The sequence below is a fragment of the Falco cherrug genome, chromosome 11 (assembly GCF_023634085.1).
Source record: "Falco cherrug isolate bFalChe1 chromosome 11, bFalChe1.pri, whole genome shotgun sequence".
Classification (NCBI taxonomy): Eukaryota; Metazoa; Chordata; class Aves; order Falconiformes; family Falconidae; genus Falco; species Falco cherrug.
The window spans coordinates 16,715,979-16,742,042 of record NC_073707.1 but is presented as its reverse complement, the minus strand read 5'-3'; the positions used below and the strand labels follow the sequence as shown (position 1 = coordinate 16,742,042).

The 26,064-nt window shown below is 36.9% G+C and overlaps 2 protein-coding genes across 10 annotated transcripts in view; both read left to right on the top strand.

Moving 5' to 3' along the window:
* The window catches only part of ATR (ATR serine/threonine kinase), a 42,711-nt gene extending 18,954 nt beyond the window's left edge, over window positions 1-23,757 (top strand). For 2 of the 3 annotated variants that reach the window (XM_055723528.1, XM_055723530.1), the window contains 26 exons: window positions 748-954; window positions 1,164-1,277; window positions 2,198-2,313; window positions 3,224-3,344; window positions 4,262-4,399; window positions 5,515-5,722; window positions 6,192-6,370; window positions 7,282-7,446; window positions 8,596-8,687; window positions 9,275-9,366; window positions 9,770-9,947; window positions 11,190-11,366; window positions 11,742-11,901; window positions 12,433-12,612; window positions 13,993-14,135; window positions 14,539-14,636; window positions 15,757-15,989; window positions 16,761-16,895; window positions 17,474-17,674; window positions 17,985-18,128; window positions 18,838-18,988; window positions 19,879-20,035; window positions 20,171-20,324; window positions 21,282-21,433; window positions 21,688-21,793; window positions 23,148-23,757. In XM_055723528.1, coding sequence (XP_055579503.1) covers window positions 748-954; window positions 1,164-1,277; window positions 2,198-2,313; window positions 3,224-3,344; window positions 4,262-4,399; window positions 5,515-5,722; window positions 6,192-6,370; window positions 7,282-7,446; window positions 8,596-8,687; window positions 9,275-9,366; window positions 9,770-9,947; window positions 11,190-11,366; window positions 11,742-11,901; window positions 12,433-12,612; window positions 13,993-14,135; window positions 14,539-14,636; window positions 15,757-15,989; window positions 16,761-16,895; window positions 17,474-17,674; window positions 17,985-18,128; window positions 18,838-18,988; window positions 19,879-20,035; window positions 20,171-20,324; window positions 21,282-21,433; window positions 21,688-21,793; window positions 23,148-23,321 — 3,975 coding nt within the window. In that variant the 3' untranslated portion in view covers window positions 23,322-23,757. The remainder of the gene's footprint in view (window positions 1-747; window positions 955-1,163; window positions 1,278-2,197; window positions 2,314-3,223; window positions 3,345-4,261; window positions 4,400-5,514; window positions 5,723-6,191; window positions 6,371-7,281; window positions 7,447-8,595; window positions 8,688-9,274; window positions 9,367-9,769; window positions 9,948-11,189; window positions 11,367-11,741; window positions 11,902-12,432; window positions 12,613-13,992; window positions 14,136-14,538; window positions 14,637-15,756; window positions 15,990-16,760; window positions 16,896-17,473; window positions 17,675-17,984; window positions 18,129-18,837; window positions 18,989-19,878; window positions 20,036-20,170; window positions 20,325-21,281; window positions 21,434-21,687; window positions 21,794-23,147) is intronic. The other variant, XM_055723529.1, reaches the window with a different exon arrangement.
* A 1,141-nt stretch (window positions 23,758-24,898) lies between these two features.
* Window positions 24,899-26,064, top strand: part of XRN1 (5'-3' exoribonuclease 1) — a 41,363-nt gene continuing 40,197 nt past the window's right edge. For all 7 annotated transcript variants that reach the window (XR_008734406.1, XR_008734407.1, XM_055723433.1 and 4 more), the window contains exon 1: window positions 24,899-25,041. Coding sequence is in view for 5 of the 7 variants with exons in the window: in XM_055723433.1 (XP_055579408.1) it covers window positions 24,967-25,041 (75 nt within the window). In the remaining 2 variants the exon portion in view is untranslated. The remainder of the gene's footprint in view (window positions 25,042-26,064) is intronic.

Sequence of the window (26,064 nt, the reverse complement as noted above, 5' to 3'; positions counted from 1 at the left end):
TAGAAGTCCATAAAAATAATTGAGGCAAATCAAACTTAATTAGTTCCACAGCTTGTAAAACTATTTGCTCTGTTATGTTTGCTGTGGTTTCAGTTTTCATTAAACGTAACGATTGCAAACTTCATCACATTATTAAGAGAAATTTTTTTCTGTGTTTGGACTAAATGTGGAACTGGAGAATAAAAGCTGGGCCAAAATGAAGGGTCATCCAGTTAAAATGATGGGCATTGATCAAAGGACTTGAAACCCTGGGCTTTGTAGGACTTGAGAGTGAAGAAATGGCCCACAAAAAGGAAATAATAAAGATACAAATGGCAGCAAACTCGGAAGGTATGACAACAGCTGCATGAAAGAAATTGAGAGGAAGTATCAGAACACATGAAGAAAAGTCACAGATAAGTGAAAAAGATGATGTAGAAGAGAGGTTTTTCTTGGTAAGACAAGGAAGGAAAATAAAGTTAGTAGAGAGGTGCATGGTAATGAAATACAGTATTTGCCATGACAGCATTATTAATTGACTTCCAATTCCCTCATTCTTACTCATTTGTTTAGTTCTTCCTAGGATCGTGAGCAATAATATGGCAATGGGCTATAGTTACAAATTGACAGTATTTGACTCGCTAACCTAAAGTCAAGGGTAAATGAAATACAGAGTTAAAGAGTGAGTTACAGATGAAAAATATCTGAGACTGTTATTCTACAACCATGAGTTTATAGTAAACTCATCTTTATTTTTCAACCTCCTAGGAAAAATTGATAAAGTATGTAACAGACAGCGAAACTGTGGAGCCAGTCATCTCCCAGTTGGTAACTGTACTTCTTATCGGCTGCCAGGATGCAAATTCTCAAGCCCGACTACTTTGTGGAGAATGTTTAGGTGAACTGGGAGCCATAGATCCTGGCAGGCTCGACTTCTCAACAAGCGAAACTCAAGGAAAGCATTTTACGTTTGTGGTAAGAAGTATTGCTGTAGTATTGTGCTTAGCATTAAGGGGTTTTTAAAAGTACTTGGGGAGTAGGGAACCTCAATTTTAGGCTGTGGGAATCTACACTTGCTTTCTTACATAAACCAGTTTAGAGTTAGGCTTCAAAGTGTTATTCATAGATTAAAGACAGAGCGATTACTCTGTTTTAATAACACTGGCATTCTGTTTGTGATGGAGGCTGGTGTGGAGGATCCAAATTTTGCCTATGGATTATTAATGGAACTGACCAGAGCGTTCCTTGCTTATGCTGATAATGTTCGGGCTCAGGATTCTGCAGCATATGCAATTCAGGTAAGATATGTGGTTAGATCCTATTTTTTCTTCACAAATGATTTCCTATCACACTGAACTTAGAATTATGCAATATAAAAGTACATTTCAAAGTACGTGTTTAAGTATTTGAAACTTTTCTTGTAGAGCTTTAAATTGCAAGGTAGAAGGTTATTCAGAGTAGTGATTTTTTTATTTTTTAAACTCTTTAGTGCTCACTTAGAATTCTGGGGAATTGTCAAATAAAAGAAGATTTGTTTGCTTTTGTGTCATGATATTTTAGGAGAGATCTGATGTTTCAGAGGTAACTAACAGTCCAAACATAGTGATTCATGTAGGAATCCTGATGCTTTCTTAGAAATGGTGCAGGTTCCATAGGCAGAAATGAAAAGCAGTAAATAGTCCTAAGAGGATTATTATGCTTATGCTTATAAGAAGTAACTGAAAGGGAGCCTACTATTCTTTTCAGTGGTTTGGCAACTCCAAACTGATTTGGTCATTGGTTTTTTGGTGTTTGGGTTTTTTCTTGGATTTTTGTTGTTACTCAATATCTTTGTGAAAACTTCAGGAGAATTCTTTGCTCCAAGAGAAAATAAGGGGCCCCTTGTAGTCAGTGGAATAAGAAGATTTCATTAGCTTATGCATAAGGAGGAATCAAACTAACTTCTAGTCCTTGTTTATTGGCAGGTGTGAAGAATAAGAGATAACATGGTCCAAACACCAGCTTGGAGAATCTAGAGAATCAATAGTTAGTTCAAATCAGCACTGCCTAGTAATAGGGGATTAACAGTATTGGATTAAATTTTTGCAGTTATAATTTCTGAATTAAGCATTCTGTAACTTCTGTCTCATTGCTTCTGTATGTACGCCAGTTTTCATTACTGCTGTGGTCATGAAATATTTTCAGTGCTAACTTGGTCATGTAAACCATGCGTTTTCAGGAGTTACTGTCTATTTATGACTGTAGAGAGACACACTCTGACTGCCCAGGCTCCAGGCTTTGGAGGAGGTTTCCTGAGCATGTGCAGGAGATCTTGGAACCTCACTTAAATACACGGTATATATCAACTTAAGCAATTTCTTTTTATAACAGCTTTAAAAACTTTTCTTTTTTTCCACTAGGCTAGCAATATCGTAATTTGGGTTTGTGAATGGTCCTCTTCTGTGAAGAGTGATGTGTGTATATACAAAATTCAAATAAGTTCTTTCTATGTAAAGCTGAATTAGCACTTCCTTGAATATGATTCTCTGTAAATCAAGCAAAACACTGAGCTCAAACTTTGCCCACATCTGCCTGTTTGTCCCTAGAGCATTGTCTTACGCAACGTTTTGAAGCTTTTGTTTCCTCTGTACAAATTCTCACTAGAATTTGAGTTTGTACTCAAATCCATTAATGCCCCTTTACTTGTTACCCTTTATAGAAAGAAGTAGGAGAGGAACTCAACTGGGGTTTAATTTGTCTTTTCATTTTGTTGGATTAATGATAAAAATAATGTGAACAAAACTTAGAATGATATATGCACCTTAATTTGAAATAATTAGCAATGTTTCTGTTTCCTCGTGAAGACAGCCATGCTTATCTTTGATAAGTTTTACCTTTTTGGAAGACAAACTTTTTGGCATTTCTTGACTGCCATTTATGTTCTAGGGTTTTCCTGTCTAGAACATAATACTCAAATATTTATCAAATTTAATTTCTGAAAACTGATTTGAACAGCACTTCGAAGTATACTTAAAAATCCTTGTAATGTGTTATGTTGTTTGTATTTCACGTTTTGTTTTAAGAAGCTTTAGAATAAAAGCTTTTGGCTACTGAAAGTATTTTCTTAATGCTTTTGTAAAAGATTCAGAAGATGAAGCTTAATAAGATTCCAGTTAGGTAACTTCATAATTAACAATGTGCTGTTGTTTTTCATTATGTTAAATTAAAAAGATAGTATTATTAAATGGCTATTTTAAAATTACAGGTACAAGAGTTATCAAAAGTCTGTAAATTGGTCTAAGATGAAGAAGCCAATTTACTTAAGCAAATTAGGGGATAATTTTGCAGAATGGTCCGCAACTTGGGCAGGTTATCTTATAACAAAGGTAAGAGAATAAAGTTGCTTTCTGTATTGGTTTATACAACACTTAAACCACATTTTGGTTTCTGAAAGTCAGGGGTGGATGGGGGAATATGCCTGTTTGCTATAGGCCTGTTAAAGCACATACCTGCTTGCATCATCAAGGTAACCATGCACCTTCCCTTCCCCAACATTGTTGCTTCTTGACTGGGCTTCACAGACACTGTCAAAGCCAAAAGTCTAGGAAGCTTGCCCTTTTCCAGAGACTCTTGTATAGCTGAAGGCACAGACAAAGGCTCATGGGAAGTAGCTGAAATGCTTCTGGAAAATGTCAAATTTGCCTTCTCAGTTTCTGAAAGGTTTCTTTTGCTTTCTTATAGCTCCACAGTCCCAACACATAAAAAGTACTTGTCTTATTCTTCCTTTCCTTTTCTCTTTCCAACATATAAGTGAACCACTGAAAATTTTACTTCTAAGTCAACCACTTTAAGTAAATTTAATCAAAATACCTCAGTAGCTACACCGTCCTCTTTCTTTTTCAGACAGAAGAGTTGAACATCTTCAAAATTTCCTAGTTTTTGCAAGCTTTTAAGGGCTGAGTGCAGTTGTAAACTCTTGGCCTTAACTTAAGCATTTTTCTGTGGCTAGTACAAGCTCACAGTGATGTAGAAAACATGGAGAAGTGGAACATGTAAACAAAGCTAGGTTGTCTTTCTGTCTTACATGTATCAGCAATTGATACAAGTAGTAGCAGCTGTCATCTGGCATCCCTGTTGCAGGTTTAAGTCTGATTAAATCTTCTGTAGGAGAGAAGTATCTTAAAATTATTTGATGGAATAGAATTTGTATTTGTCAACAAAAAGAAGCCTATTAATTGTTGAGGCATTTGCATTTTTCTAATGATGTAATGATGCTTTTCATGGAAATAATATTTTTCTATAGGTGCGGCATGATCTTGCCAGAAAAGTTTTCGATTGCTGCAGTATTATGATGAAGAACGACTATAAAGTGACACTTTATCTGCTTCCGCACATCCTTGTCTATGTTTTGTTGGGATGCAGTCAAGAGGATCAACAAGAGGTGAGATGTTTGAGATGGTATTGTTCTTCATAGGAATGTTCAGGAGCTGTTCTTTGTAAGAGCTGCTCAGCTCTGCAGAGTTACAGTAGACCTATATGAACAAATTGTAGAGAAGTTAAACTCCTTTCCTGGATTCATAACATAAATTTTCTGGCAGGGCTTTGAATAAATTCATACAAAATTGTGTTGAACTGCTTTTCTGTGGATTGCCATCTGTTTCTTCAGTAGGGCCTAGGACGAGATATTATGCAGTTAATTATGACTGCAATAACATCAAGAGCTGGGGTAGTACAAAGAGGAACAGAGTGCAACAAGGAATAAATTGAACTTTTATACCTTCAAGAATTCAGACCCATATTTTTTTCTCCCCCTTGCATACACTTAAAACTTAAATGGAAAAAATATTTAGCTACCAGATTGATGCACAGCAGGATTCATAGAAATTTTGTAGCAAATCAAGGATAGGAGAGAAAAGAATCATCCAGTCTGCTTTCCTTCAGTTTGCTTTGGCAGAAGTTAGAGACTGAAAAATATGATTTACTTTCTATTAATTTGAAATTTCACAGCCAAGATACCAGAGTTTAAACATTCTGGGTGTGTAGAGGTGTGTGATGATTTTTCTTGTGTGAACGAGTACATCCACAATAAGCATCTGTTATGTATGTTAATTCATATTATGTTTATTAACAAACAGCAAGCAGGTCTTTTAGCCTGGTATTTACTTACATATAAAAAAGTAGATCTGTGATCCAGTAGCCAGTAAATAACTTGACTCTTATCAAACTTTGAGGTATTGTATTACAGCAGAAGTGCAGTAGCATTCATTGTGTCTTGAAACCTAAAATTCCAGTAATTGTGATGGTTATTCTGAATCCCAGGGTTTGCTTTTCAAAGGCTTTCTCCCTGCATGGAATTTAGTGACAACAACTGCTGCTTTGTTAGCCATTTCTTCCTCTTAAGACTGTGGGACAAACAGCTTTCAAAGCACCCCAAAATTATTAAAATATACAATTAAAATATCTAGGGTTTTAGCTTGATTTTTTTTGTTCATTGCTGTTTCCTATGATTTTGACGCCTATATGGCAGTTCTGTGGTTTGTCATATTGTTTGTGTAGGTTTATGTGGAGATTATGGCTGTTCTGAAACATAATGACCAGTCTACCAGGAGACTTGAAGACAGTGCATCTGATTTAAGTCAGCTGAGCACACAGACAGTGTTCTCCATGCTTGATCATCTCACTCAGTGGGCTAGACATAAGTTTCAAATCGTTATTGCTGAGAAAAACACTGGCAAGTCTAGCAAAGACAGAGGTGATTTAAAAAGTGAGTGATGCTTATTTTATATAAAGTGGCATTTACATTCTTCAAAAACTGTTTAAATTTGCTACTTCATATTATGACCATTTAAGAAAGCAATATTCAAATAATGTTAATCTGCTGTATGATTTCTTACCGTGGTATTGTGAGTTCCACGCCCTCCCACCCCAAATTCATTATTTTGAATGCCTATTGTAAGAAGTACAGATTTTAAACGAACAAAAAAACCACATTAATTTCTTGGTAGTTTTCTAAACATTCAGTTTAACATAGTCTATGCTGTCTTGTAAGGTGTAGGCTGTTCACCAGGATTGTTTTAAATAAATTATTGTTGACAGAAGAGAAAAATGGGATCTTAAATTAATCAGATTATCTCACAAATTGTAGAATAATTAACTGACTTCTGCTGCATAAGGTCATTCTTATAAATGAAACTTCAGTGGACAGGCTTTTCAAAAATGTCTTTTCTCTATAGCATCAAGTGAGGACTATGGAGAATACCAAAATGTGACACGGTTTCTAGACCTCATACCTCAGGATACACTAGCTGTGGCTTCCTTTCGTTCTAAGGCTTACACAAGGGCTGTGATGCACTTTGAATCATTTATCACAGAGAAGAAACAAAATATTCAGGAGCATCTTGGATTTCTTCAGGTTAAGTTCCTTTTGGGTTTTGTTTGTTGAATTTTAAAAAGAAAATAGACATTGATGAATAAAGCTTTGTCAGATTCTCTGGGATGGGAAGAAGAAAAGATGTAATTAAGCTCTTGCTATTGGATACAAGTGTTCTGTCATCTGTCTTTAAGCAATGTTTAGTTCTTCCCCCTTGCTTGGCATGTTTCTTATATGAAAAAGTAGTAGCTTTTTAGTGTGTAATAAAAGATTGTGAAACTTTGAAAACAGTTAAATGTGGTTTTGTTGAAAGCATAGCGTTTATTGCTTTTAGTTAATTTTGTGCCCTTTGTCAGAGAAAACATAGCCAGCTATAATAACAAACAAAACCAGCAACAACCAAAAAAAAAGCCAAAACACATTTGAAGAAAAGCTGAGTGGCTTATTCTAAAGCAGAGAAAGAGCTAATGCTAAGGGTGTTGAAAATGATTTAAATTATTTTCAAGAAGTATTTTAACCTGTGGGATGAGCCTGTTTGTTGTTACTTATGGTTTAGATTCCACAGTGAATTTCACATTGGGAAAACTTAGTATATTCCTTTTCTACCTTATGTAAAATGCAGCTTCACATTATATAGCTTTATCACGTAATAACAGGATATTTATTTTGCACTTTACACAGATGGTTTCAGGTAACTAGATGTGTTATTCTTTATTCTTTCTGTAGTAGGAGAACATGAGTGTTACAGTATGCTAAGCAAAAGTAGGGCTCAACTCTGAAAGTAGCCCAGCAAAATTGTCATTTTCCATGAAATTTTAATGCCAAGAAGTCCTACAGAGTAGTTTGTTCTCCCTTTTCAAGATGATGTGTGATTCTAAGCACATTATGTAAAATATCTTCTTGTTGTCTTAGAGTTGTTTTTAATGTACATCTCCAATTCTGTTTGAATAAAGAAATTGTATGCTGCTATGCATGAGCCAGATGGAGTAGCTGGGGTGAGTGCAATTCGGAAAGCAGAACCATCTCTCAAAGAACAAATCCTTGAACATGAAAGTATTGGCTTGTTAAGAGATGCAACAGCCTGCTATGATAGGGCTATCCAACTGGAACCTGATCAGGTAAATACAAGATAAATTCTTCTATTAATTTTTTTTATCCTTCTTAACTAACACAAGATTAAGCCAAAAATACTTCTTTAGAATATTTAAGTAAAATGGGATCATAAGAGTTTGCTGTGGCAGTTGCTGGATAATTATTGCTATTGGAAGTGTCTTATGAACTGAAACAAACCCAATAAGAGATTTATACTGTAATTGGCAGGCTTGGATTAACAGTTAGATGTTTTTGCTGGGACAGCTTACCATTTAAAGTTCAGCGTTTGCCTGGAAAGGCCTGGAATTGGATTGCTTAAATATCAATCAGTAGTGGTACATGGCAAGAGAATTATTAAAGCAGGTTGCCACAGGTTTTATTCAAAGTAATTCTGACTGCTTTTGATTGTTGACTTCCAGAGAAAATCTTCATAATATAAAAGCAGTTGGAAATTGATTAGAGAAAAGTTAAAATTATTTGTCTTCTGTTCCCCTTTCCTTTCCTTTATTTGGAACATAAACATAAGGTACTGCAAAACTAAACAGTACTGGAAAACTGTCATGCTTTCCATATGCCAAAATGAATACAGGCATGTGATGACAAGCGCAAAAAGGAAGCTGAAGACATGTATTACCCATTCTATATTTAAAATACTCTTCTAATGGAAGCTGGTAAAAACTTTCCTAGGCTAGGATATCCCTATGGTTTCTTACACTTCCCTATGAGGCAGAGGTTATCTAGCGCAGCTGATAACAGGTATGGTATAACAGAGTGTTTTGATGGCCCTGCTTCATTCCCAGAGTTTGAAAATGCTTTCATGAAGAGTGAAATTGCTGTGAGGTTTGGGTTTTTTTCCTTCCTGTGATTTTTTTCTTCTAGTTGTTGCTCATTTCTTTAAATATTCACACTCTGATTGGGGTTTTAATAAATCACTGTCAAACTATATTTGTGGTGAGGTACATTTCAAAAACAGCCAGTGGTGATTTTTGGTAGTCATAGACCTTTAATTTTGAATATTCATTTAGATTATGGTGCAATTAGTTATGCTTTTTCATATTATAAGAAGCCTCCGAACGGACATATTTCTTCCTTCAGACTACCATGAATTTCATCAATGTATTGTGGGTGGTTTTCTTCATATGGTAGTTTGTTTTTTTTCCCCCTTCTATTTCTAGATTATTCATTATCATGGTGTAGTGAAGTCCATGTTAGGCCTTGGCCAGTTATCTACTGTGATTACTCAGGTCAATGGAGTGCTTGCAAACAGGTACTGTAAGCATCTAATACAATGTTTATTTGAGTAATACGAAGCTCATGTGTTATACCTGTGTCTCACTGACCATTTTAATGCATTATTAAGCATTTGATGCTATCGAGCATACCTAGCAGTGTGAAGCTAGAAAATAAGGGCTTTGTCTAGAAAATTTTTATTTCTAGTCTTCCAGAAATGTTAGTACTTCCTTTCTGTACTGTGTGCACTGTTGATATGTGCTTTAATTTGTTAAATAGAAACTTTATTCGTGTCTTGGATGCTATTGGTTCCATAGCTATTCTGTAGCCTAGTAGGGTAAATGAACTGAAAGATGGTAGTTTTTAAAATGTACCCTAGAAGTTAAATACACTTGGAAATTGCATCTGTGGCATCATGTTGTACAGCTATTATGTGTTATCAGTGCATACCCTTTGGTTTTATTGAATTTTATTAGAAGCAAGCTTACCTTGCATCTTCTTAAGTAAGAGAACTTTTTTACAAATAAAATTTGATAATATGATGTAGGACTAACATACTGAGGGGGAAAGGAAAAAAAATTGAGTTTAGCATGCACTTTTATTGCCTTCATTTTCTTCTAATAGGTCTGAATGGATTTCTGAACTGAACACTTACAGAGTAGAAGCAGCCTGGAAACTGTCAAGATGGGATTTACTGGAAAATTATTTGGCTTCAGGTAAGTTGTCGTGATATCAAAATATGAATACTTCCTTGCATTTCTGAACAAATACATGTTTTAGTCTAATAATCTTGAATCAAGAGGCAGCTACTGTAATTTTTTAGTCTTGGGTTCTGCTGGCAGGGGGGTTGGTTCTGACAGTCTTCTAGACTTTGTAAATGTATTTGATTGTAAACCATATAGCCTTTACGCAGAAATTTTTAACTGAGCATAAGGGCAAATTTCTTCTGGGTTGGTTTGAAGAGGGTGCCTCGTGGCGTGGAATTATACAGTATTTCTAAAATTAAATCAGTCAGTTCTGAGAAACTTATTTTTCCAGTCATATGTTAAGACAAATTTGCGTGTTCTGATTAAGCTGCTTAAAGAAACAGATTTTGAGAGGCTTTTGTTCTCCCCAAAGATGTGAAATCCACTACTTGGAGTGTCAGACTAGGACATCTATTATTATCAGCCAAGAAGAAAAATGAAGCAGCTTTTTATGAAACTCTCAAGGTTGTTCGAGCAGAACAGATTGTACCCCTTTCAGCAGCGAGCTTTGAAAGAGGATCCTATCAGCGAGGATATGAACACATTATCAGGTTTCTAATTTTTCTGATTTTCTGTTTTCAAGAAATGGATTTACAGAAATCACATAATTACGTATGCAGCAGCAGGAATTTTCCATTTCCACAATAAATGGTACTCATGTGCATTTTCTGTCACCTCTTTTTTTAATACTCGCCCAGTTGGAAACCTTTGATAAATTGGGAATTTACATTTGTCACCCATGAAAAATATTTACAGTGGAACTGTTGGGTATAGTCTTTCAGAATCAGCAAGCAAGTTTATATAAATACCAGGTAATAAAAAATCAGTGATTTAATTCCGTGCTTAAAGCAGTACATACAGGCCAGTAACTCTGTTAAGAGCATGCTTTCAATCTGTATGGTGGCCTAAAAGCACTCCCCACTTTAATCAGTAAAGAGCAGTGAGAATACAAACCCCATCCCTCTCAGTAGTTTTACCTTTTTTAATAAATTTTGAAGTTGGCTGTAGTAGACTAAAAAGTGATTAGCGTTTTTTTTAATGTTAAAAGCTGAATGCTTCCTCTGCACTGTAAATGCATCCTTATGGCAAGATATTGCATGAAATTAGACAGTTGAAATATATATTTCTTAATTACTTAATAATCCTATAATATGGTTGGTAATTTTTGCAGTGTGGTTTCATTTAGGAAATGGAGTTTGAGTATTGAGAAAGCAGTGTTTCAAAATAAGTTTGATTTAGCTGTTGGTCTGGGCTACTCAGAAGACACTTTTTCCGTTAGACATACTTAGTACACTTTGACACTGCCAATGAGAACACAAGTGTTTACAAGCTCTCAGCTTTGCAGCTTTACAGTGACAGCTAATAGTAATGGTATTTTTAAGTAAATGCAATCACTTTTATTGTAAAGGAGGTGTTTAAGTAACAGATAGTATTTTACCTCTAAAATGGTACTTGTTGAAAATACCTGAATTTTTGAGGATTTATTGCTAAAAGGAATGGATAGAAATGTTTCTAAAGGTTGACTTTCTCTCCAAGTGATATTCATTGTCTCTGTGTTCAGCAGCTTGGCAAAGGAAAAGTGAGAAAATGACTAAATCAGTTCAAAAATCCTTGATTTTGTGTGTCTGGTTTTGCTGCTTTTTTGCTTTTAAAAGAAATCTTACTCTTTGAAGTTACTCACATGGCCAGCTTTTAGAAAGAGAGTGGCAATTTTTTTTTTTATAAAACTTGCATAAATCTCAAACAGCAAACAAGTTTCAATGATTTTTTTTGCCTTTGTTTTTCTAATACAGGTTGCATATGCTGTGTGAGTTGGAACATAGTATTGGACCAGTGTTTCAGCAACCAGATGGTGACCACGGTAGAGATTCCCTGAATTGGTGTGCTCGTATTGAAATGACCCAAAACTCTTACAGAGCAAAAGAACCCATTTTAGCACTGAGAAGGGCTTTGCTTAGTCTCAGTAAAAGGTGAGAACATGACTATTTCTTGCCTGTGTTGTGATCTTAGTAATATTGTAGTTTTCCTTATGTGTGTTAGAAGATAAAACTTGGAAAATTTGTGTTGTAGCAATCTTCTCCAATGTTACATGCGTTCAAAATAGAAGGGAAAAAGTGGTGTCCGTGGTGGTGGGGAGGAAGGCATAATCAGGGGGAAAGAGTATTTGTTTCTAGGCCTACACGGAGAAAAGGTGAAACAGATGTATTACTAATAATTTTAAATTATTTCTATGTAGTATATAGCTTATTGAGAAATTCTGTGCTTCAACTTGTGATATTTACTTCAGATTGTACAGTAGCATTCATCACTGAAATTTTTCGTTTTCTGCCAAAATATCTCTGCAGCCAGGATTACAGTGAGCTTGTTGGTCAGTGTTGGCTCCAAAGTGCTAGAGTTGCAAGAAAAGCCGGTCATCACCAGACTGCATATAATGCTCTTCTGAATGCTGGGGAATCTACACTCTCAGAACTTTACATAGAAAGAGCAAAGTGGCTCTGGTCCAAGGTAAAGAAAATAAAGATGGAATTTACTTTCTTACCTGCAAGAAAATAATCTTTTCAGTTTTCTTCAGGTAAAAAAGGCACACAATCAGTATGCATAATCCAAAATATGTTAGCTGGCACTATCAACACATTCTGGTTGCAGTTGAGCAATGGGAATTTTTTACTTCCAGCTGCTAGTCAGCCCTTTACTGTATCTATTAACTCTCCTGGCAGCTATGTATAAAACTAGTGGGTTACCTGCCTCTGTCAAAGCAGCCCAGGCAAATTTAAATTATCTTTTCCTTAATTTGTGTACTTTTAATAGGGGTAGGCAGCAAACATGGGAGCAATTATTGTGGTAAACCTAAAAGGACAACAGTGCTGAGATAACAAAGGAATATAAGAATCACTTGATGTCAGTAATATTCAGTTACCAGAGCCAAAATGATCTAGAACACGCCGAGGGACATAGCTTTGCCTTAATAACAACTATAAGATTGACGTTCTACATCTGTCTTATTGAATGTATAAAATGTTTTCCTCTTTCCCTTAGGGTGAGGTTCATGAGGCACTCATTGTTCTCCAAAAGGGAGTTGAGTTATGTTTCCCTGAAAATAAAGCACCGTGCAGTAGCAAAACTCAGCTCATCCATGGTCGGGCAATGCTGCTAGTGGGTAGATTTATGGAAGAAACTGCTAACTTTGAAAGCAATGCAGTTATGAAAAAGTATAAGGTAATATACTAGTGTTAACAAGACAGCAGTTTTGAATAATAATATGTACCTTAAGTAAGCTATTATTATGCTTCTAATGGTGTCAATCAAGGATAACATCAGCGGAATTAAATGGTGTATCAGTGTGTAGGAGGGAAGTAGGTTTTTTGTAAAGATTTAACTATCTGGGTTAGCTTTAATATAACACATCAATGCAGGGATGTCTACAGTTCCTAACAGTGGGAACTAAGAATACCTAATATAGCTCTTTTAAAGTAAAAAAAACAAATTACAGGAGCATGGCTTTTTTCTTGTGCATGCACAAATTAGAATACCTCGATAAAGTGTGTGCATACTGAAATAAGGTGATGACACATTGTACTACTCTTCAGGGTTACTTCTCTCTCTGGTGGTGACTTGTAACTTGCAGTCTCTGTTGAACTAGGAAAAGGGGCAGATGGTGTGTGTTTCTTCAACAACACAGTGCTACACTGTTTCATCTTACTACACCAGTGAAATACTGTTTGGCATTGATTAATATTGCCTACTAAATGTGTAGTTGATGCAGTGCTTTATGCTTCCTTAGAAGTAGTATGTCTCCTATCCAGGTTCTGACATTTGATACTGTTAATAGTTACTGCTGTCCTACTAATTAAAATACTTATGTAACAGTCATTTAGAGAAAAATTTTAACAGTTGTATCAAATCAAATGAAGGTTTAAATAATGGAAACTAATGAAATTTTGGAGGATTATATTAAAATACTAATGCTTAGAATTCTCTACTCTCTAAATATTGGTGCTGGAAACAAGCCAGTGTTATTAGAGAATGGATGTTCTACTTGCTGTGTTATTTCTTTTCTAATAGATGTCACAAATTTTTGTTTCATTTTGGTTTTCTTTTAAACCACGTGATTTAGAAGGAAAACAGGAATGTGAAAAACATAAAATCATAGAATCATGTAGGTTGGAAAAGACCTTTAAAATTGAGTCCAACTACTGACAGCCTGCACTTCCATTTTTCAAAAAACTGTGAGAACCCAGTATAGAGTTGATCAGGAACTTGATTATAATATTTTTAAAGAAACAGTAATATCTGAAATTTTTAAAGAAACTATGGATTCTCTGTAATCCTGTTGTGAATTATCTTGCTGTCTCTAAATCCAAAAGGTATTTTAAGAACAGACTTTTAGTTTGTACAGGCATTTTTCTTGGGGCAAAATTATAATTTTTTGAGTTACAAAGTTACAATTAATACTTTTTTGCGTGTACTTTGCACAGAGGTAACTAATACAAGATTCTTGTTTCTTAATACTTTTTTATATTATTATTGGGTTGGGTTTTTTAATTTTAAATTTAGCATCCTTTCAAAAGTAATTATCTCTTCTTGATTTTGTTGCAGGATGTTACGGTTTTCTTGCCAGAATGGGAAGATGGACATTTTTATCTTGCTAAATACTATGATAAATTAATGCCAATGGTAACTGACAACAAGATGGAAAAACAAGGAGATTTGATTAGATACATAGTTCATCATTTTGGGAGGTTAGACCCTGGGGGAACTTTGCTTAGGTTCTATAGAAGGTTGACTATTATACTGAAAAAAATTTATAGGAATGTATTGTCTTTCAACAATTCAAACTGACTCGAATTTTTCTGCAGTCATGTCAAACAAAATACTGCATGCTTCCTTTTTGTTTTCATACCTAATTAATTTTACTTCTGGCTAAGCAATTTTCTGTTTTGTGCAAGACAATTATTTTATCTGCAGTTTTGATTACTAAAAACAAAGCTTTGTTTAGTAAGCTTTAGCTGTTACAGATGGATTAAAATCATGAACATAAATTTCTAAAGTCCAGAATGGAATGTGAAAGAATTTAGGATGTAAAATTTGTAGTGTTTCTAATGTATATCATTAGCATGCTGTCATTTCAACATGTAATCACAGGTCTCTGCAGTATGGAAACCAATTCATCTATCAGTCAATGCCAAGAATGCTATCTTTATGGCTGGACTTTGGAGCAAAAGCATATGAATGTGATAAAGGTAGAACTTTTTTTTCTAGTACATACTTCCTGTGCCATACTTTTGAGTATATGATAGAAAGAGCGGTGAAGTATACTTACAGTTCTTTGTTTAGCTTTATTGCCTGTGGTTATATGGAAACAAGAAAATACTGCTATTATTTTAAATTACAGGATGTTAATATGCAAGGGATTATTAATTATTTTAATTAACCCTTTTTTAAAAATACATAATGAGATAACATTGCTTCTCAGGTAGTTTAAGTCAATGAACAGGTTTAGGGAAAATCCTTAATGTCACCAGTCACCTCTCCTAAAATGCTTCATGAGTAATGAGTAGTGGTTTTGTATGCACCTGCTACGGTAAGGTGTTAGGCTTTGAGGCTTTTTTCCAGTGTCTTGCTTCCAGTTGATGAAAGAATTTTGCTGAAATTTAAATGGGGGGGTGGGGGCAGGAATCCTGTAGGCAGCATCAAGGCATTTGAAACTACTATCATAGATGCATTTTGGGTGGGAGATACTTCTGTACAAATGAGAATTGCAAACATTGCCTGCATGTCTAGAGTGAAGCAGATAGTTGTGGCTTCTTGATCTTGACCTGGTTCTGTACACTTAGGTCAACTGAATTTAGCTGCAGGCACATGAGATGCTGCTTTTTGTGTTGTCGATGTGCAGCTCATGCTGGGCCCTCAGGGGCAGGCATGGAGATAGGAGCAGATGTGCTAGTTTCATCCCTTGTAAAGGTTTTCTTTATTTTCGCTCCACTAAAGATCATTGGAGTTCTTTTACCAGAGAAATACATGGAGTGTTTTTGTTTTGTTCTATGCCATTGCATCATTTTGGAGGAATGATAATGTTTTATTTTGAAGGTGTAAGGAGAGCTTTTCTGATATTGTCTGTATATGTCCCTGTTGTCTGTGCTTATTTCCTGTTATTCCGATTAGTTAAATAGCATATGTATTGTCATTGTATATTACGTTAAAAAGAACGTTACAGTAGGAGCTTTTCTTTTGCTGCCTTTGGTGGGGGTTTTTTTTGCTTATGAAAATTACCAACAAAATATGTTTGTGTGGCTGTGATTTAAATTGCATTTCAGATGGGGGAAAAAAGGGAGCATAATCTTGTCCTCTTGTGTTTTTCAGCTAGTCGTTCAGAACGTGTTCAAATGAAAAATGATTTATCTAAAATAAATAAGGTGATTACAGAGCACACAAATCACCTGGCACCCTACCAGTTTCTGACAGCTTTTTCTCAGTTAATCTCCCGAATCTGCCATTCTCATGATGAAGTCTTCGCAGTTCTGATGGTGATTGTTGCTAAAGTATTTTTAGCCTATCCACAGCAAGCAATGTGGATGATGACTGCTGTGTCCAAGGTATCTTGATAAGTATAGCTACACCTGTTATTACGTTTGTAAAACTATTTTCATCAGAGAGAAATGTCACTATACCCTATTTTACTTAAAGATGATAAGGAATGGAGAGTTTCCATTGCTGTGATACAGTGTTGTGGAACAGGGTATCAATGTTGTCACTGCAAAAGATTTTATTGTAATCTAAAGTTCAGATATTACAGTTAAAATGTTTCAAATTAGGTTGCTAACATGCGTCCTGATTTGCATGATGTATTAGGAAAGGAAATTTGAAAAACAAATGAATTGGGTGGCTATGGACAACAGATTTTGTTGGTTTTAATATTGTAAAAGTACTTCCAGTTTTATAATCAACTCTATGCCTTCATTAAAATGAGATAGACGTACCACTTAGTCCTAATACTTAACTGGTAGTAGGGTTGTTCCAAAGCAAATTAGAAAGCATCGTGCATACTATTTCTTTAAGGCTGGTGAAATAACATTCAGATCACTAGCATATTCTTGAATATGGGCTTTTATGTTGTGGGACTCCCAAGAATGGTTTCGTAAAGATAATACCCCCACACACAGACACACACCCCAACCGTACCACTTGAGTACTTGTTCAGGTCCCAAATTTTGGTTGGAGAACTTCCTTCTCCAGATAGTAGATACTAGAGTATATTAATATAGTAGATAGTAGAGTATATAAATTACTGGGAGGGTGTGGGTGTTTGGATTCTTTAATGGATTTGACTGTTGTTTTAATAAATGTTAACTTTGCTCTTTTTTCAGTCTTCTTACCCTATGCGTGTCAATAGATGCAAGGAAATTCTAAACAAAGCCATTCACATGAAGGAATCTTTAGGAAAATTTATTGGAGATGCAACACGCCTTACAGATAGGCTGTTAGAACTATGCAACAAACCGGTAATTAAAAACATAAACCAATTAATGCATGTAATAGGATTATTCAGAAATGTTATAGAAAAAGCTTCTTCTGATAGCTTTCATTAGCCAATTCATTACATCATTGCATCTTAACTTGTAAAAGATTTTACTTTTTACTTAATAAAAATATTCAGAAGAGTAGAAAATAGCTAGACATTGAGCACACTTTAAAATATTTCAGTACCTAATGGTACATTTCACAGTGCATGGGCTTTACATTATTCGGTGCTTTCATGTATGATTCTTGGCCAGTAACTTTCACAGAGTTTTAATGTAAAAATAGGCTGGTTGTGTTTTCATGAACAAATGCACTTGATAATAAAGGTAAAAATAAATATTTCATTATTCTGTATTTACATTCAGAGTGAAAAATTCATGTGCCATAATGGCCAGATATATTTACTTTTGACCACTCCCATTTAATTTGATATGTAATTAGCCATTTTTCTTCTTACTATAAGCATTTGTTACTCTATTCTATTTGTTAGTTGATATGAGTAGTAAAAACAGTAATATTTTGAGTGTTTATTGTTAAATTTTGAATATTTCTTTTCAAGGTTGATGGAAACAGCTCAACATTAAGTATGAATATTCATTTCAGAGCACTTAAGAGATTAGTGGAAGAGCAGACATTTAGTGAAATTCTCATTCCCTTACAATCTGTAATGATACCAACTCTTCCTTCAACTCCTGGTACACATACTAACCATGAACCTTTTCCTGGACGGTGGGCCTACATTGCAGGCTTTGACGATGCGGTAAGCCTCTGGCTGGCACCTCATTTTAATCTTCATGTTCAACAAATGTAGCTGCAAATATATTTTGGTTCCCTAGAAATGGAGGAGTGGACTTTGTAATTACTTTCGTGGAAACTTGAGTGGCTTCTGTCATGACAACCTGAGACAGATATGCCCTCTTGGTATTTAGAAGAAGATATGGCCTGTGGTTAACGTGGTGTAACACCATGGAAGTGCTAATGTGATTGGTTGCAGTGGTTTATTACAGTTAGACACTTTGTTTTGTATGACCTGATACATGTGTTAATAAAGAATTTCATTTTTTCCTTAGGTGGAAATTCTTGCCTCACTTCAAAAGCCAAAAAAGATCACCTTAAAAGGTTCAGATGGGAAATCTTACATTATGATGTGTAAGCCAAAAGACGATCTAAGAAAAGACTGTCGGCTCATGGAATTCAACTCCCTTATTAATAAGGTTTGATGAGTTAGACAATCAGTTGCATTATGTTTATTGAGCAGAATAAAATGCTGAATATTGAACAAAAAGCCACAACCAACTTACCTTGAGATAAAGCTTACTGGAAGGGAAGTAAACTTGCAAAATACCTTATTTCGGCAGAAATCAGTAGCAATTGATAATAAGGAATTGCTTATTCCAGAAAAAATATACAGGAAAGATTATTTACAGTAAATAACTGCAAACATTCTGCTGTCATGCTTCATATTTCTTATTCAGGATTTTCTAATATTTTTAATGAGAAATAGGTAAATTTATCTTTTCATACTATAAGTGTTGCTATACCTATTTTAGTTGTGTTTTGCTTCTTGGCAATATGCTCAAGGTTAAGGTACCATGTTTTCTATGAGGTTAAAGCAAATGATGGCATCTCTGAAATACTAAACAACTTATTTCAAATAATGGTTTTAAGGATTTAAGCCATGCACAAGTTATGCAGTTAGACTTTATTGTGTAATTCTCTTTTTTTAATTTAATTTGGAGAACAGGTGCACATTTTGCTTGCATTTGACCTTTTGACAGCATTAATAGTGTGGACGGCAAGGCTTAGAATTTTAAATTCTAGATTATGTCATTGGAAAAAGATATACATAGAATGGTTAATTTTATTGATATATTTTGATCATGTCCATGTTATCTGTTAATCTAATTTTTCTTTTGTGAATAGTGCTTAAGAAAAGATGCGGAATCACGTAGGCGAGAGCTCCATATTCGAACCTATGCAGTTATTCCATTAAATGATGAATGTGGCATAATTGAATGGGTGAACAATACTGCTGGTTTTAGAAATATCCTGATAAAACTTTATAAGGAGAAAGGTAAATAAATATATTAGACTATAGTGATACTTCATTTTATTTTTTTTAAAGAGCTTTTATATTAATTAGTAAATGAGACCAACAGCAAGGATCAGACTAAATTCTAGCGATGCATTCATGTGTGTTTTTAATTATATGCAAGATATTATTATTCAGATGTGTGGTAGACTTATACTTTTAAATGGAAGAAAATTGGTGCTTGCAATAAACAAGGTCCTTAAGAGAACTGATAACACAATCATTTTAATGTATTCTTTTATGCAATGATGCAAATCATTTCAGCAGTGGTGCCAGCAGCATGGGAATGTATGTGCAGCAGTGAAAAATAGAAGAGTATGGACTTTTTCTTTAGATTTGATCTGTTGTTTTTCATTTCTGTTACATTTGTGTGAGATAACAGAGATAATTTAGCATTGACTCAAGGTTGAGGGTACAGCAATTTTAGAGGGAAAAGATGAGATTTTTGACTTCTTGTTAACAAAGCAACTTCCTGGTTAGTGCGGTAAAATTTGGAGGGGAAATTTAACACGTTATCTGTATGTATGCAGACATCAAGGAGTTTGGAACTTGAAATATCTCAACTGAATATAATGAATGGCTTTATGAGGGTGTTGTGGGTTTGTTGGAGTTTTTTGTGTTTGTGTGTTCCTCTGACTCCACCCCATGGCAACCAGTAAAACTGGTGGGTTGTTTCCAGGTCTTCTTTTAACATTATGATTTTTTTAATTTACTTTCCAGTACCTCACCACCGTGTTCTATGGGTTATTTTCCATTTGTTCATTTATTTCAACTTTATGGAGACGTTTTATCTTCTCTAAAATATTATATTGTAATAGTACTTACAAGGCTTTATTTGGGGATTTCTTTTACTTAATTGAGGTGTATTACAGGTATCTATATGACTGGAAAAGAACTGCGTCAGCATATGCTTCCAAAGTCAGCGCCTTTGTCTGAAAAGCTGAAAATGTTCAAGGAAGTCCTTCTGCCTCGTCATCCTCCTGTCTTTCATGAATGGTTTCTTAGAACGTTTCCTGATCCTACTTCATGGTGAGTAACTGGGATTGGGCTAGCTCAAGGATATCTTCTTTGTGTATTTCACTAAACATTAATGGTACTACTGAAAAGGACAAGTAACCCAAGGATGTGACTTCAGACATGCATATCTGATTCTTATTTCCACAGGTACAACAGTAGGTCAGCCTATTGTCGTTCTGTTGCAGTTATGTCAATGGTAGGTTACATACTTGGTCTAGGAGACCGTCATGGTGAAAATATCCTGTTTGATTCTTTGACGGGTGAATGTGTGCATGTGGATTTCAACTGCCTTTTTAATAAGGTGAGAAATGCCACTTGCTGTGCTTGCTGTTTATTTTTACATGCATGTAAATTACAAATGTCTACTGTTTGGGGGTTTTCCCACCTTTTTTTTTTTTTTTTTTTTATGTTAATATATCTGTTGTGTTGTCTCTCTCATTTGTCTCTTATTTATACCCAACACACAGTCTGGGATATTTGAAGAGTATGCAATTGTCCTGTGTACTGCATTAATGAAAGCCAGCTTTTTGATTTAGCCACTATCAGATGAGCTCATATGGATACACTGAAATAGCCCACATTTTAAAGTGTTTGTATTTTGTGACTCCTCTGTCTTTACTAGCACCCTTCAAAGCAAGCTGTAATTGCTATATTGAGAATTCTGCTGCTGTGAAGAGTTTTGTGAGTGTTTTCTTTCCTCTCATACAAATTCGGCACAAAATTTCCAATGGTTCTGTTAAAATAGCAGAAATTGTGGTCAGGGTGGGATTTGGAGTTTTGGTGTTTCTGTTGAAAGATGCTTTTGGTGTGGGACATGTGCCCTTGTTAATTCAAATAAGTGAGGTAGAGATATAGTTAGTTTATTTCTTCTGCTTTATTTTCAGTAAATATGAATTCTCCTACATAACCTGTAATTAAAAGATACAATTGTTTTTAAGCTAATTTGCATATTATAAAAGAAAAGTTAGCATTTTGCATGAGACTACAGAGCAGCAATTTATATACAGCGAATTTTTATACCCTGTATTATTGTATTAAAACAGGGAATAAGATGTTCTTTGGACATTGGTATCCTTTTTCACTGTAACTTCCCTTTAACGGCTGAGGAGGGCTGTGATCTGAGCAAATATCTCTTGTCAGCTAGGAAACTGCCACTGGCGAAGATAGGGGAAAACCACTAAAAACAAGGCAGAAGTTACCCTTTATTTTAATAATGCTTAAAATGCTTGGGGCATACCCTTTTTTTATCAATGTAAAGGGAGAAACTTTTGAAGTTCCGGAAATCGTTCCTTTTCGTCTCACTCACAACATGGTTAATGGAATGGGTCCAATGGGAACAGAAGGTCTCTTCCGAAGAGCTTGTGAAGTCACAATGAGGCTTATGCGTGATCAAAGGGAGCCTCTAATGAGGTATGGCAACTGGGTTTGTTACAAACTCTGCAAAAGCTGTCTGTAGTCTAAACATCTTAAACAGTAACTGCTGGTGAATATGCCAGTCCCAGCATATGCCTGTTATGCAGCTCAGTCTTACTGTGGCATGCAGTTAAATATAAACAGAGATGATAAATACTCACTGCTAACTTTAGACTCCCATCAGTGCCCTTGCTTTGAAATTTAAATGTATTATATGTATCTTATCCTTTTTTTATTTTTTATTTACTTAGTGTCTTAAAGACTTTTATCCACGATCCTCTTGTGGAATGGAGTAAACCTGTTAAAGGGAATACAAAAGCACAGGTGAACGAAACTGGAGAAATTGTCAATGAAAAGGTTAGTTTAAAACGTATATAAAGTATCCAAATGTCAAATGTCCATTATGGTTGCAAGTTCAATATTTCCTAACTGAAATCTTAATGGTCTTGTTTTTTCTTTAATTTAAAAATTCTTCTGGTTATTTCTTCTTGATTATCTCTGTGTTCATAACTTTTATCCATAAAGAGACTATTTTATTGATGGAAAGTGGAATTTATCTATTAAAGCACGCAACAAAATACAGCCTGTAATTTAGTGTTACTAAATCAAGGAAAACATCAACAGAAGCAGTAGAATAGGCAAGGCTTTTGCTACCTCTCACTCTGACTGTTGCACAGTCCTCCACATTTATAGTGATGGTAACATCTGGAGTTCTTGCCACGCATATTTTTGTGCTTTTTATGAGTGGATGCTTATTACTGAATAAATACATGCCTGGTTACACGTCAAGGAATACTTGATTAAAATCAGGATTTCATATGTACTGTTTCTTTTGTAGCTGCTGATAAACACGATATTGTTCATCCAAAATACAGCTTGTACAAGCTATAATATTTATTCTCTTTGCCCTTTGCAGAAAATCTGACTTGTCTCTTTTTGCTTTAAAAGGAATATTTAGTGAAAATAAATATGTGTAATAGCAGATAAAACTTAAGGAGCACTGGTAAACATGCCAACTAAGTTAAGGACAAACTACAGTACTGAGGCTATATTACAACAAAGAACTGAACTGAGCTATTAGAGCACAGAAAATCTCCTGGTCTTCAAACAACTACTAACCAGGCTGTGTCTACATAACCTTTCTTATAGTTACAGGACCACCCACATAGCTGCATATATTAACTGTATTTTCTGGGTAGGTGCCAATGTTATGCTTAAGCTTTAAAAGAAAATGTGTAACTTGGTAGAACTAGCTACTCAAGTGGGCCTTAAACCAGCTCATTTTGAGTTACTCATCTTCATTTTTAGTTGCTTATAATTTTGGCCTAAATTTTCCAGACTAGATACTTTCTTTAATTTTATCCAGAACTATGAGAATAAGGGTGGGAAAATTTTCCATTTATTTGAAAGTAATTGTATGAAATAAAGCATTCTAATGCTTTCAAATACATTTGCATAGCTTTTTCAGTCTTCTGGTAAATTTTACCTGTAAAAATGTAAGGCAAATGTTATAACTTGACCAATAATTTATGTATTGTAATGAATTATTTTAAAAAGTGAGTATCCTTTATTTTCAAAGTCACTGGTGTAGACACTTTTGTTTTCTATTAAATTAGCATACAGGTTTCAAACTGATCCTAATAAATACTTTTTTATTTTAAGAAGTGGAAGTTCAGGATTAGTAGCAGTATTTTTTTTTCTTTGTTTACAGGCCAAAACCCATGTCCTTGATATAGAACAACGGCTGCAAGGTGTCATTAAGACTAGAAACAGGATAAAAGGACTACCCTTATCTATTGAAGGGCATGTTCATTACCTCATTCAAGAAGCAAGTGATGACAATCTGCTCTGCCAGATGTATATGGGCTGGGCTCCATATATGTGAAATCTGTTCACCTTGGAATATCATTCACAAGTGATGTAGCTATAATATTCTTGACAAGGTATTAATCAGTGATAACTGGTTGCTTCTGTTAATTTCTGATAGTGAGCAGCAGAACAGTCTTATGATCAATCCGAAATCTATGTAAAATTACACAAATATGCAAGTATACAAATATGCGGGTATGTTATATGTACACTTGCGGATCTGTGAGGTGTTACTGCTTAAGTTTTGTATACAAACAGAAGACAATACGTAACCACTGCTTAAAAATTAGACTGTGCAAGTCTCTGCAAGTTTCTTACTCTGACCATATGAAATTTTTTCATGTTGAAAGAATGTACTCTATGAAGTACTGTATGTTTTTGAAAGATTTTTCTCATTCAGCTGATTTGTAGATGACAAAATCTGACAACATTAAAGTTTTATACTGATATCATGTGAAGTGGTTCTTACAACTTTTTTCTAATTGCAGTTCAGAAGGGCTGTCTAGCAGCAGTAGACATTTAATTTTGATTTCCTTTGACTTTCTTCCATATGGTCTGGCTATGTCTAGAAAAGCATTTGGGATCTTAATCTTACCATGAAGAAGCTGATGAAGTGTTAGTGTTCTGAAACTGTTTCCTTAGCCCTTGCCTGCGGTGCCAAGAAACGCTCCTGAAGGAAATGACACAAAGCTGTGAGTCAGAAGACCCTGTCAGTGGGGCTGTGACACCAGTGCAGCAGGCAGGGTATAGTCTCTGTGACTTAAACATAGATTGAGGCTCCTGGGAGGTCCAGACAGGCTCCCTCTTCCCTCCCTTGTAAAAAGCATGGCTATACTGTTTTTCCATTCTAGTCAATTCGTATCTGAAATTGATTCCACTTAAGAAAAAGTGTTTTGAGTGGCCAGGAGGGGGCCTGACCTACACTGACTGACTGACCCTGATGGTTGCTTCTCTGTACACCCAAGTTGTAGGGAACTGAGGAGGGAGATAAGGAAAAATTATACTTTTAGAGCAGGGTATAATTACAATTTTTATCCAGTACTTTTTCTGCTATTCTGAAAGACAAACCATGCTATTAGATGTTCATTGCTGTGATGCTGTGTCATGAGACACAATTCAGCTGAGCTCCAGTGGTGTTGGAGAGTGAATTTAAGCAATGGGTTTACAACTAGTTACAGTCGGTTTTGTTTCTTTGGGGAACTGGTGGGTCATCTAAAAGTGTTGGTAGTGCCTCATGAATGTGAAGATTTTTCTACGTCTGATCTTTGCAACCTCCTGTGATCTTTTCTGTTGTGATGTGTGACTGCTGGGGTTATGCTACCCCTCACAGGCTTTACCATAACTGTTACACTACCGAGCGAATGGAACCTCGCAGGAACTGTTGCACCTGGTACCGCCAAGGGAGCTGCTGGCCGCTGTCACAGGCCCTGGCGCCGCCGCCCGCCGTGGGGGTCCCTGTGTGGGCCGCAGGGGCGACGCTTCCCGCGCTCCGCGCCGCTCTGCCCTGCCCGCCGCTCTCTATGGTCGGCGCGGGGCGCTCTGCGCGGCGCTCTATGGCGCGGGCGGCCCGGCTGTCAGTACGGCGCGCCGGAAGGAGGGCGGAGCGCGGCCCGCGGTTGTTTGGGTCCGGCGGGGCTGTGAGGGCGGCGGGAGCGGTGGCCATGGGGGTCCCCAAGTTCTACCGGTGGATTTCGGAGCGGTACCCCTGCCTCAGCCAGGTGCTGAAGGAGCATCAGGTAAGCTGGGAGCGGAGCGCCGCTGCCTGCCGAGGCCCCGGCCCCGCTCCGCGCCGGGACGGAGCAGGGAGGGTCCGGGCTGGCCCCTCGGCGGGGCGGGGGAGCGGGCCCGGGGGGCTGACTCGGGGCCGGGGCTGGCTCGCTGAGGGACGTGTCGACGCGGGGCGGGCGGCGGTGCCTCCGGCTGCCCCTCGGCGAGCCCCGCCGTTCGGAGCGACCGAAAGTCGCGGGATGGCGGTGTGCAGCCGCTGGGAAGTGGCCGAGGCTGCGGAGCCCCTGCGAGCCTGAGCGGCCGAGCCGAGGCTGCCGTTAGTGCGCGGCGGTGCCGGGCGGCCGCGGCTGGGCTCAGCGGCGCAGGTATGCCCGCTCCTCCTTACGTGCAGGCAGCGTTTTCAGAAGCCCCGGAGCCGAACCACGAGGGAAAGCGCCCAGCCCGAGCGTTTCCCTGCCGTGGTGGTGGCCCGCCACTGGGCTTCCTCCTTTCGGTTTTGGTTGCCCGCCTGCCACTGGCCCTGCGCCCTCGGCGGCCCCTCGCCACCCCCCCCCCCTCGCCACCCCCCACCCCCACCCCCACCCCCACCCCCCACCCCCCACCCCCACCCCCACCCCCCTCGCCCCGGGCAGCAGCGGTGGGGGCTTCCCCCTCACCGGGCTCGGGAAAGGTACAGCTGCTGGGGCCCGTGGCACGGTAATGGCGAGAGACAGGTTTTACAGCCCTGCTGCGTTTCCTTGTTGTCGCTTGCGTCGGACGGTTTGTATTAGTAGTAAACCGAGGAGTGTGTTAAAGCCTGGAAAAGGAAAGGCACAAATACTGCTTTAGCAGTCAGGCAAAACAGTCTTGTTTTCAGGGAAATTGCGTTTGGTACCTGGTAAGTACAAGCTCTTTTCATTAACAACTGTCGTTATGGATGTGGCTTTATAGTCTGGGAAAGGAAGTTCTTAGGCAAGTTGGGTGATGATTGAAGAAGACCTGTTTGAGTGTTAACACGTTTATCCTAAACAGATAACATTTGAAAAGATTAA